Source organism: Anopheles moucheti, chromosome 2 (assembly GCF_943734755.1).
Source record: "Anopheles moucheti chromosome 2, idAnoMoucSN_F20_07, whole genome shotgun sequence".
NCBI classification, from domain to species: Eukaryota; Metazoa; Arthropoda; class Insecta; order Diptera; family Culicidae; genus Anopheles; species Anopheles moucheti.
Window position 1 is genome coordinate 6,495,748 of NC_069140.1, and position 10,457 is coordinate 6,506,204.

The 10,457-nt window shown below is 44.4% G+C and overlaps 3 protein-coding genes across 3 annotated transcripts; 2 read left to right on the forward strand and 1 right to left on the reverse strand.

The window, feature by feature from the left end:
• Positions 1 to 2,559: 2,559 nt before the first annotated feature.
• LOC128309672 (venom protease-like) lies at positions 2,560 to 3,928 on the reverse strand. Its single transcript, XM_053046112.1, has 2 exons — positions 3,653 to 3,928; positions 2,560 to 3,585 (listed from the first exon to the last, which is right to left on the reverse strand). Exons 1-2 carry the CDS (start codon positions 3,926 to 3,928, stop codon positions 2,560 to 2,562), a joined length of 1,302 nt encoding a protein of 433 aa, XP_052902072.1.
• Positions 3,929 to 5,744: 1,816 nt separating this feature from the next.
• LOC128309674 (uncharacterized) lies at positions 5,745 to 6,501 on the forward strand. Its single transcript, XM_053046114.1, has 2 exons — positions 5,745 to 6,286; positions 6,345 to 6,501. Exons 1-2 carry the CDS (start codon positions 5,781 to 5,783, stop codon positions 6,499 to 6,501), a joined length of 663 nt encoding a protein of 220 aa, XP_052902074.1. The 5' UTR covers positions 5,745 to 5,780.
• Positions 6,502 to 6,893: 392 nt separating this feature from the next.
• Positions 6,894 to 7,866, forward strand: LOC128309676 (uncharacterized). Its single transcript, XM_053046115.1, has 2 exons — positions 6,894 to 7,650; positions 7,724 to 7,866. Exons 1-2 carry the CDS (start codon positions 7,151 to 7,153, stop codon positions 7,863 to 7,865), a joined length of 642 nt encoding a protein of 213 aa, XP_052902075.1. The 5' UTR covers positions 6,894 to 7,150; the 3' UTR covers position 7,866.
• Positions 7,867 to 10,457: the final 2,591 nt, after the last annotated feature.

A 10,457-nucleotide genomic window follows, 5' to 3' on the forward strand; every position in this document is an offset into this window, starting at 1 on the left:
AAATCATAATTCGTACAGCGCACGCAGCAACATGCCAGTATCTATTGCTCTTTGCCATTGTTACCGTTTGACCTTCACATGTCTTGCGTATATGAATTTGGACATGACAGCAGGACATGGAAAACTAGATGGTGTTCTAAATTGTACTAACTTGATCTATTTTTCCCTAACAGCCATGTTCATCGTATGTAAAAATGTAATTAGCACGATTGTTTATAATGTTCCCGAGGCACTTTATCTACTGTGGATTTGCCGACTCTATCGGACTTCCGAAAATGCCATGATGGGGAGGTATTTTAGATTTTCGGCACGATTGTATTAGTGCAGCCAATCCTGGCTGTCAATCAACACTGCCCGTGATGGTTGTTTGCGAAAAACTTCTGTACAAGGAGATTGGCGTTTTTATTTTATAAAGCGAACCACTTTGCGTTCGATAGCGGGAAGGACATCGGGACAGAGCGTAGCCTTGATCGAGTGGCTCGTGGTGCGAATTACTCCGATCGTCCTCTGCTCCGGTGTGCCGGCCTGGCCTGTGTGTGTGTGGTTCCCTTCCATGATGGATGAATGTTTTCGCAGGAGATACTTACAGGATGGCAGTGTAATCACGCTCACCTTGAGGCTGCGTGCACAGCTCAAACGAAGCAATTTAGATGTCCATTTATGATATTCGCCTCCGCCAATCTACATAAACACACCATGCACACGTGACGCGGCGAAGGTGTAAATCGCATCATCGTGCAGCCTTTGGGGCCACCAAACAAACCAACACCCACCGCCCGGCGAGGGCGTAATGAGCCTGAGGCACGCTAGGGCCCGACCCGGTGCAAATGGTTCCACTGCACACTAAAGCTGGGTGATAATAAAACCATTTTCCCTCACGTGGCAGCAGTGTTTCGGATCGGATGGATAGAATTCAATTTCACACTTCCCCTCCAAATCCACGTCCTTTCCTCGGGTGTGCCACTTTTTAATAGCTCTTTCCCCTGTTTGCTCTTTACCCCGGTGCACCGACACCGTTTCACGCCACATAAATCATGTGCCCGCTATATATTTCAATCGATAGTTTTGGAGATGTTGGACCAATTTCGGAACAAAACTTTATCCTCCCGGGGGGTGCCGAGTGCACCGGCGGCACCACCGAAGTTTCGTTTCGTCACATCCTTATGCAAATTGTGGGCCGTGCGCTTCCATAAAATGGCCCAAAATCGCGTGCCGATGGGTTGCAATATATTTTCGGCAAAGTGCCAACCGGTCGGGGTTCGCTAAATGTTTCGGAATGGCGCAAGCAACACAAAGGCGAAGGAAGTGGTTTTCGCGCAATCTGAGCGATGAAAGGTTTTTCGAGAAAGTGATAATAGGTTGAATGACTCTTTGATGTGTTGGTCTGTGTGGGAATGTTGCCCGTTTTTAGATATAGATATCGATTGATTCGACAATGAAAGACAGGCCCTGTTTGGTCGTGATAAGGAATGTTTCTTTAACCGGTGTGTTCCAATGGAAGGGATGTTTTAAGCGAGCTCTCAACCTATCTAGAGGTGAAACCGGCAATGTTTCATCTTTTTTAACTAACCAGTTGTACACAGACATGATATCAAAGAGGTTAAATAAGTAAATTGTAACAAACATTATGAAAATAGACAAGTATTTTATTTGGAATCTTTGTTTGACACTAACACGAAGAATTCTAGAGACTTGATGTCCGCCGTATACAGTCCATCTAGTATCTATTGTATATTCTTCTATCTGAAGAATAGTCAGAATATACAATAGTATCCTTGGTCCAACAATCTGACAGCACACCGTAAAGTGCTCAGAGTTTAACGATGAAGATTGAAGAATCTATTCACCTTCCCTGAAGGTGGTACTGTGAAGGAGTAACTCACCAAGTTGATCTTTGAAGTGCTAAAAATGTAAGCTGATAAAAGATGATCAGCAGTCAATTACCAAGAAGGAGTGAAGGATGATGAACATGTTCTTTGCTGTTAAATACATGATATCAGGGTCTTGGAGGATAATAAGACCTATTTACCTCTTAAGATCATCAAATGGCGTCGTGCAGTTGAAGTACTCTGGCAATAAGATAAGCATTGATAACTCAAACACAATGTGCCACCAGAAATTGTTGTGTGATTAATGATCAACTTGTAGGCGATTTGCGAAATGACTATAAAGGGTCTTTCCCAAGTTGTAGAGTGACAACCAGCAAGTACGCGACCAATAGACTGAGCAGTCTTTCATATCAAGAGATTGTTGCAGCAGCTCAACTAATTAGAGATAAACATTTATCTAAAGAACTCTTCTGAATAGCTCAATAGCCCTCGAATGTTTCATAACCAAACTGGGAGTATTTAAACAAAATGTGTTGAGGCTAACGCGGATTTTTAGTCGTCTCTCTCAAATCTAAGCTTTAGTAATGATGTTTTACACACATTTGTAAACGAATTGCTGTTGATTTATTATTGAATGCTGTACTAAACACAAAGCATGATGGCAGAGTGCCGTTTTTTCACGTTTGTCTACATCCGAATTGCAAGAACCTTCCGGTGTTCTCCCAGAACTCTAGAACACAGCATTTTCGATGATCCACCGTACGTATGAACTAACCCGGGTGTAAATCCCCGGATGATTAGCTTCTCCACAGCGGATACCCCAGGACACGACACCAACGACCGCCCATCGTCGATTGGGCAGCTGTATCATCAGCGGTCCACCACTATCACCCTGACACGAGTCCTTGCCACCATCATATTCTCCCGCACACATCGTCGTATTGTAGATGCGGTTCACATACACCTCCTGGCATTCCTCGTTCGACCAGATCGGTATTTTCACTTCCATCAGAATGGGCGAATGTGGGCCACCAAAGAACTGTGTACCCCAACCGATAACGACGGCCTGATACCCGTTCCAGGCGTCATCAAGCGGTGGCATACAGATGGGCCAGATGTACGAGTTGAAGAACGATGGTTGTATCAGCTTCAACATCGCGATATCATTCTCGTAACTGATCTGGTCAAAGTCGGCATGGACGCGGATCTCCGCCACACGGAAGTCGCGGTAACGCGTCTCATTGAACTGCTTGAAGTCGTACTCGCCGAGCCGTACGATGAATTGGTTCAGCTTCAGCTTCATCACACAATGGGCCGCCGTGAGCACGTGTCGATCCGTGATGAGTACACCGCCGCAGAACGAAGCCTTCGACATGACCAGGGCCACCATCCAGGGCCATTCGTTCGACTCCGCTGGACGTCCGCCGGAAATTTTGGACAGCTGCTTAGTGGACAGCCCACAGCCACGCTCTTCCGGGCGCACGATGGCGTCCCGTCCCATCGGGCCCTCTCCCAGCCCATCGACATCATCGTACGAATCGGCGGTCGCTGGTAGTCGAAGAGAGAACTCGGGCCCATTACCATCCAGCACCACGTCCGGGCAGCAGATACCCACATTCATGCCCTCGACGATGCAAAGATGCTGCAGGACGGACCACACGTTGTCCTTCAGCTCGGGACCCTTGCAATTTTGGAAGCGTGTGCAGTAGCCTTTCTCTCCGGCCCGTGTGCGACATTCCTTGCCTTTGGAGGCAGCCTGTGTACGAGAAGAGTATTCAAAGTATCTGACAATAGGGCGAGTAGAGTAGAATACTTTCACTTACTTGAGCATTTCCCTCCGTGGCTCGTCTTTTGCGTGACAGTTCGTTGAGATCCAAGTGTTTACTCTCACGTAGTTGCTTCCGATTGGCAAAAGTGGCTCGATGTGCTTTCGGATAGCTTGCGCCGTCAACAGCATGATCCTCCTTCGCTAGAGACTGATCAACGTCACCTACATTCAACAGACTCTCCTTCGCATCTTGATCACGGACGATACTGAGTCCGTACACGGTAGAAACAATTAGCATCAGCTTCAGCATCACCTGCACAGTGGAATTCATCCTAACGATCTAACTGTTAGCCACACACAGACGTGTAGCGTTGATTGTTCTCCGCATCAAACTGAAGCTGAGCGGCTTGTTTCAGCTAGCTAGTTGATGTTGGCTAGCCTCTTCCACTATCTGCTGGTGGTTTGACACTGGGGAATGCCTACCATTTATCGGTATTATGCGTGGGCCGGGCACTAGCTCGCCGGTTTGCCGGTTTTCAGAACGAAGGGCAACAGAGGCTTGCAACATACACTCGCTCCTATTCGGTATTGCAGTGCGACGAATCTGCTCCCCTTATCATGTACCACTCGTCCAAACAAATGAGGCCAAATCTGTTTGCAAATTTCTTTATGTTCAACTCATTATGCTCACGCCTGTGTACGAACGCTTTCGGTCGAGGGTCGTACGATAGTGATAATGAAAATTTGAAGTTTTTGCATGTTTATCTGCGCGAAAGGTCGTCAGGAAAGAGAGAAAACGGTCCGAATGCTAAATGGTATTGTTTATGATAATTTAATTCAATGCAATCGACGCACTGTGTCATTCTATGGTGCTGGCTCATAAATTAAGCCAGTATATTTGTCGGACGAGCCAATACGAGCTAGAAGAGGGCTAATGTCTAGGTTACGACCCTCATGGTTTTTATGGCACTTTAAACAGTATCATTTTTTAGTATTGGCAACCGACTAGGTGTTGACTGCCGTATAATGGGCGTCCAAGTAGCCAGGTTACTGTAAAAAAGGAGAGTCGCTGAAAAAAGTGAGTTGTGATTCTCACTTAAAGATGGAGGCGCATTAAACTACAGTCACGACATTTTGATAAAAAAATAATAAACTTTTCAAATCATTTGTACATTTCTTTTCATTAAATTTAGTGTACGAAAAGATGTAACAAAATTAGAAATTATCCTCCAAAAGAGCCTCTCTCAAACGCCACACGTGGCGTTCGGGTGTGCCGTTTGGGTTGCGTGCAAGATTGCGTAAAACTTGCATCATTTGCTAGCACAAATCGTTTGTTTGCTTTGTTTGCTGTGGAACACTGACTGAGGATGTGAATTTACGAAGACATTCGAATAAAAAAAATGAACAAACTAGACATGCGGAAATAGAAATGAACATAAAAAATATGAAACAAAATCCTTTATGACCATATGAACTGGAAATTTATTTTTAGATTTTTATAAATTTAGGTTTTTCTTGTTCAGAATATTTAATTTTTTTTGAACAGTTGTGAAGTTGTGAATACACTCCAAACTTCTTAAAACTAAATGTAATACATGTGTACATTTTAGAAAAGAGTAGAAAAACCCTTTTCCCCTTCGATCCATCAACCGGAACAGCTTAGTTGCCGCTGTTAGGTGAAGAGCGACACGGTGTTGACATAAAGTTCAGCGACAAATTGCAAGAACATGTGCCGTATTGAGATGTCATACGTGCAGCCGGTTGACGAGACATGACGCTAACTGATCCCATCGCTAAAAGGAACGGACAACAATCTCGCGGCGGGCTCCCCTTTTAATGGTACGCAAATTCTTCCATGCATGCGTAACAGGAGTAGGTCGCCGCTTAATTTGATCCAATTATGTACAGCGTCTAATTAACAAACACCACACTAGTTAAACGCAAATTTGCTCGACTAGTGTCGGTCCCATCAGTGCCAAAGGGACCGTTCTGCAAAATCCCTTTTCGTTCGTTCGTGGTTTACGGTGGGAGCAAGGTTAAGAGCACAGATCTTCCCGGATTGATGTCGTAAATAATTGCCAGTCACCAGCTTGTCGTTAGATCACGCGAATCAGACCACTCGTCAGACGCATCACCCAATGGCAGTTTGTACGTAGCGGTTGTGTTTAATAGTTACCGTGAAAATGTTTCACCCATTCGTGCATTTTCGCGTGTGTGTCTTCATTGCGCTGGTGCTGCCGTGCTATCGTCCAGCGTCGGCGCTTGATGGGTACAAACCGGTCGACATCGACAACACAACCCTACCGCTGGAACGTGTCAAACGATTGATAAGCTTCCCGATCAATGGTGGTGTGGCGAAGGTGGTGCTAGGCTTCCTGGCTCCGGTTCGGTTCCATCATCCGCTTCCGCGCGGCATCAACTGTGGCATTAATATGCAGGCGAACTATGCGATCAGCCCGGACATAATATTCCCCCGACCGGAGTCGATTTTTCGCAATCGCGACCTGGACCAATACGAAGATCCCGGCAGTCGACAGCGATTGTACATCACGCTGGAAAAGATTCTAAAGATGTTGCTTGGAACGGACCGAAGGGCACGCGACTGTTTGCTACGCACGGTGTGTGAAGTGGCCGACACACCGCTGCATCATAATGGGCTAGTAGGGGAGCTATTGGATGTGATATTTACGTGAGTTCTCGTTTGATATGTGTGTCGTATTTACTTCATACGTTTCTTTTATTTTTAGACCACAAGATTCAGATGCACTACCATCGGAGTTCCTGATGGCACGCAGGTACGGAGCAAATGGAGTCAATTGTTTGAAGCTGTACTCTTCCTGTCCATGGGGCATGGGATTGCTCGATCGCGTTTCGACGATTGGTTTGCAAGATGTAATGTTGTGATCTCATTTCGTGGTGAAATTTGGGATTTTATTAATTAATAACTAGTTTAGTTAATATTTTGTTGGAACACCAGTGAGGTCATCAGTTAATTTCCTAGGAAACTAGATACCACTTTTTTCTTCTTTACCGGCACAACAACCTCAAGGGGTCTCGGCCTACTAATTATAGTTTTCTTTGGCTTTATTAACCCGTAGCCGGATAGTCAGTCCTGCATAAGGGGGATTGGTCCGGATGGGGTTTTGGATCGGTCATGTCGTGTGAAGACCAGTGCCGCTACTAATAAACTAATACCGCCTAGATCATACTTCAGATCTTCAAGTACAGTTTTGTTGAGACCCTTACCTGTGGAGGTTTCTCGCTAATGTCGGAAGTCTTCCATGGTTCAAGGTTCTCTTATGGTTCTTCAAACTTTCGAATGAGTGGCCCCCGTGAGTTCCTGAACTCAGCGAAAGTTGGTGGAAGAGACATAGAATTGTTTCAGATGTGCTCTAGATACGGTCACGATTCGTTTGAACAATTAGCACCACAAAGACAATTGAGTGTAGATCAATTTTGGTAACAGATAGCGTAGCACTGATGCTAAAACGATGTGATCATACATCAGTCTAACATTTTCGGGTCTTTCGAGAACATCGTAATCCCCACGACCATGAAAAGTCTACGATTGCGTTTAATACCACTGTACGCGCTCCTTTTTTCGTTTCTTCTACTGACGTCCGTTATTACCGCCGATGCATCCTCCGATGTGCAAGAGTGTCCTGTAAATCGTGTGCTGTCCGAACGTTCCAAGCGCTGGATCTTGAGCTTCCCCATCAATGGTGGTTTCGCAAAGATGGTGCTTGGTTTTCTTTCCCCGATTCGATTCCACCACACACTGCCACGAAGCTGTAATTTGTCATTCAACATGCAGGCCGTCTATCGCATCCTGCCCAATATCATTTTCCCTCGACCGGAAACCATATTCAAAAATCGAGCCAATAGTGAGTATACCGACACAAGTCGGAAGCAGTTTTACGAGCTGGTGGAGCGAATGCTGACGACCTGGAACCGTAACGGCCGCACCTGTTTGTTGCGTACGATCTGTGAGATTGCCGAAACGTCGTTGCGACACAATGGATTAATTGGAGAACTGTTTGAAGTTATCTTCACGTAAGTAGCTAATGAATTTGCTATCGGAAGAGATGTAACATCATTTACATGTATCGTTTTCATACATTTGCAGACCTCACGAGACGGATGAACTGGACAGTGCATATACAATGGCACGCAAATACGGCTCGAATGGCGTGGATTGCATGAGGATGTACGCCGAATGTCCTCTAGGACATGGTTTGCTCGATACTATCAGTGCTATTCAAATGTAAAAAAGGCAATCTTGTATAAATTAGGATTAATACTATAAACTACATTAAAGAATGATTGTGAATATGAACGGATTTCACTATCGTGGAAGTGCGTAAACTATAGTTACAAGTAAATTCGACATGAAATGTTCAATATTCCATTAATTTTGCTGTCTTTCATTTAATTAGAAATCAGACAAAGATGATGAATTCCATGAGAGTGAGAAGATGCAGATATCATTTATTTCTATCAAATAATAAATTTAAAGAAAATCATGAGAACATGCATGAAATATACAAATGTGTTATATGGGATTTACATATCATTGTAGTTTGTTAACCGTTCTGATATTTGTATGAACACACGAACGAAAAAGAGTTTTATATATAAATACTCAACTGTTATGTATAAAACAGATCATAGTTAATTATTTACAACATGGTGTTTATTCAATACCATGTATCATGTGCAGCAAAGTACATCAAATATTCATATTAAATGCAATAGTTTTTTATTTCCTCAAATTCAACAACTTCTTTAAATAATTGTCCAATATTGATAAGGAAAATATTTTACAACCGAACATTGATAATTTGATTGCATAACAAAGAACTTAATTGTATTTCAGTTATGTTGTTAACTTATCGGAGTGTACCATATGCAATTGTTTCCAGTAAGCATAGTTTTGAGGACCCCTGAAATAATGATTGTCGCTTTATCTGTGTGCGTTTTATGCTATTCCTCGCTTCAAAACAGCAAGGGTTAAAACAGGGGCGTAAAACAAATCGAGTACACAATGTCCAATCAACCCTTTACAACTTTTTGAAAACAAAGAGAGGGCGAGCGAAAGGGAGACAGGAAGAGAGGGAAATTTAGTTCCAAAAGTCTCGGTAAAAAACAAAAACTGCTGTTAAATAGTACAGGACATAAAGATTCGTATTCCATACCGCGCACGTTGGCGTGTGTTTGACAGCTCTGGATTAAAGCTTCCATGGCAACATGCTCCATCGATCCCCCGCTCAACCACTGCTAACCATCCCCGACGGCAAACCCACGTACGCCAACGTACTAACAAAAGGTAAACAAAACCGGTTCCCTCGCGCACGGGTGAAGTAGTGCGTTCTTCCTATAGCTGCATGTGTGTTTTTTTTTCTGGTGCCGGTCTCGCGCGGTCGTTTGCCGCAGCGTTCCGTGAGCACACGCACACCACTTGGCCGCCACTGCGTACGACACGTGTGTGGTAGGAAAACGCGGCGTTTAATCTCTACTCCAGCACTACACGACCACACAGTCTTTGCTCTATCGTCGCGACGGTCGGTTGTAGCCTGATTGCTCGGTTTGCGTTCAGTACGCGGTGCTCGTACGCGTCGTTTCAAAAGCCAGCTTGTTTGTGATATTGTTCTGCGCGTGATGCATTTTTACGCGATCTCAAAACATGATCCTAAAATGCTGCCCAAGTGACGCAACGCATCAACATTAGAAGCAATAAATTAAACAAATGTGTATCGCCAACCGTGAATGGTTTAATGGTGATGCTTTGCGGCACGGTGAAATGTTAAGCTAGACGAATTGTGCCCCATTCGTGGTGAAGCGGGCCTGAAGAAGGCTTCTCGGTGTGCTTGGATGGGATTTATTTTTAAAAGAACCTCCACCGGTGGAGATGCTGATGTACCCAACGCAGTGATCAAGGGTTGTTGCTCCAGTAGCAGTAACCACGTGGAAAGTGAGTGAGAAGCTAAAGAAGGAAGAGAAGAAAGTGTGCGTCGCTTAAGCGGAATGTTTCAAACATAGAAGTAAGGTAAAAAAGTGTGTTTTTGCAATCAGAAATTTGTGCAAGTGTTGTGTGAAGAGTGGTACGATTAAACAAATTCCAATTCCACGTAAACGCTGCAAGAAAACTGGGCTGCTAGCATATTGCCAACGTTTGCCAGGTTATGCAAGCGTTCTGCGCAGGTAAGTCAAAATGGTGGATTTCGTCACCTTTGACCTGATCTAGAAAAAAACAATTCTAACCACCTATAAAGCACACACAATCAAACGGGGCTTCGTAGTGATAGTGCGCTAGCATTACCCACCGGTGGAACTGGGCGGTTTTTAAATGGTGTGCAGCAACACTACTCGGTCTCAGCGCGCCGTGTAAAACTGGAACCCACAGTTGTGATTTGTATGCAAATAATTTTGCGCGCGCCCGAGCCTGAAAGTTGATTTTTCCCCCGGATCGAATGTGCGCGGGTCTTTCTTTATTTTGCTGTTTGGCGATTTTGCGCGCGGGTGCTATGTGTTCACCCGATCGATGCTTCGACGCGTATTGCTTTATTTTTGTGCTTTTATTCACTTTAGCGTACAGTTTGCTTGTCATTTGAACTTGCCCTCGGCTCGCAGAGGGAATCGCTTTTTACGACGACTATTTCCATATCGGTGCGTTGTTTTACGATTATTAACTTCGCCGTGGCCGTTTTTTTTTCTTTCTTGCACAAAAGCAACCAAAAGTGCCTGCAAATAATATAATATTTGATGGAGCGAATACATTGGATGGGGCTTGGAGGAGGGCATACCAAATGGACAAACAAATGGTATTAAGGAAAGGTGCAAATGCAAATCATTTGCAGTGT

What these genes read in the sequence shown, in the direction of transcription:
- LOC128309672 (XM_053046112.1), bottom strand. Translation starts at nt 3,928, where the DNA reads ATGAATTCCACTGTGCAGGTGATGCTGAAGCTGATGCTAATTGTTTCT. An exon ending in CCACGGAGGGAAATGCTCAA is followed by an intron (nt 3,586 to 3,652) that starts GTAAGTGAAAGT and finishes TCTCGTACACAG; the next exon opens with GCTGCCTCCAAAGGCAAGGA.
- LOC128309674 (XM_053046114.1), top strand. Translation starts at nt 5,781, where the DNA reads ATGTTTCACCCATTCGTGCATTTTCGCGTGTGTGTCTTCATTGCGCTG. An exon ending in CTATTGGATGTGATATTTAC is followed by an intron (nt 6,287 to 6,344) that starts GTGAGTTCTCGT and finishes TTTTATTTTTAG; the next exon opens with ACCACAAGATTCAGATGCAC.
- LOC128309676 (XM_053046115.1), top strand. Translation starts at nt 7,151, where the DNA reads ATGAAAAGTCTACGATTGCGTTTAATACCACTGTACGCGCTCCTTTTT. An exon ending in CTGTTTGAAGTTATCTTCAC is followed by an intron (nt 7,651 to 7,723) that starts GTAAGTAGCTAA and finishes ATACATTTGCAG; the next exon opens with ACCTCACGAGACGGATGAAC.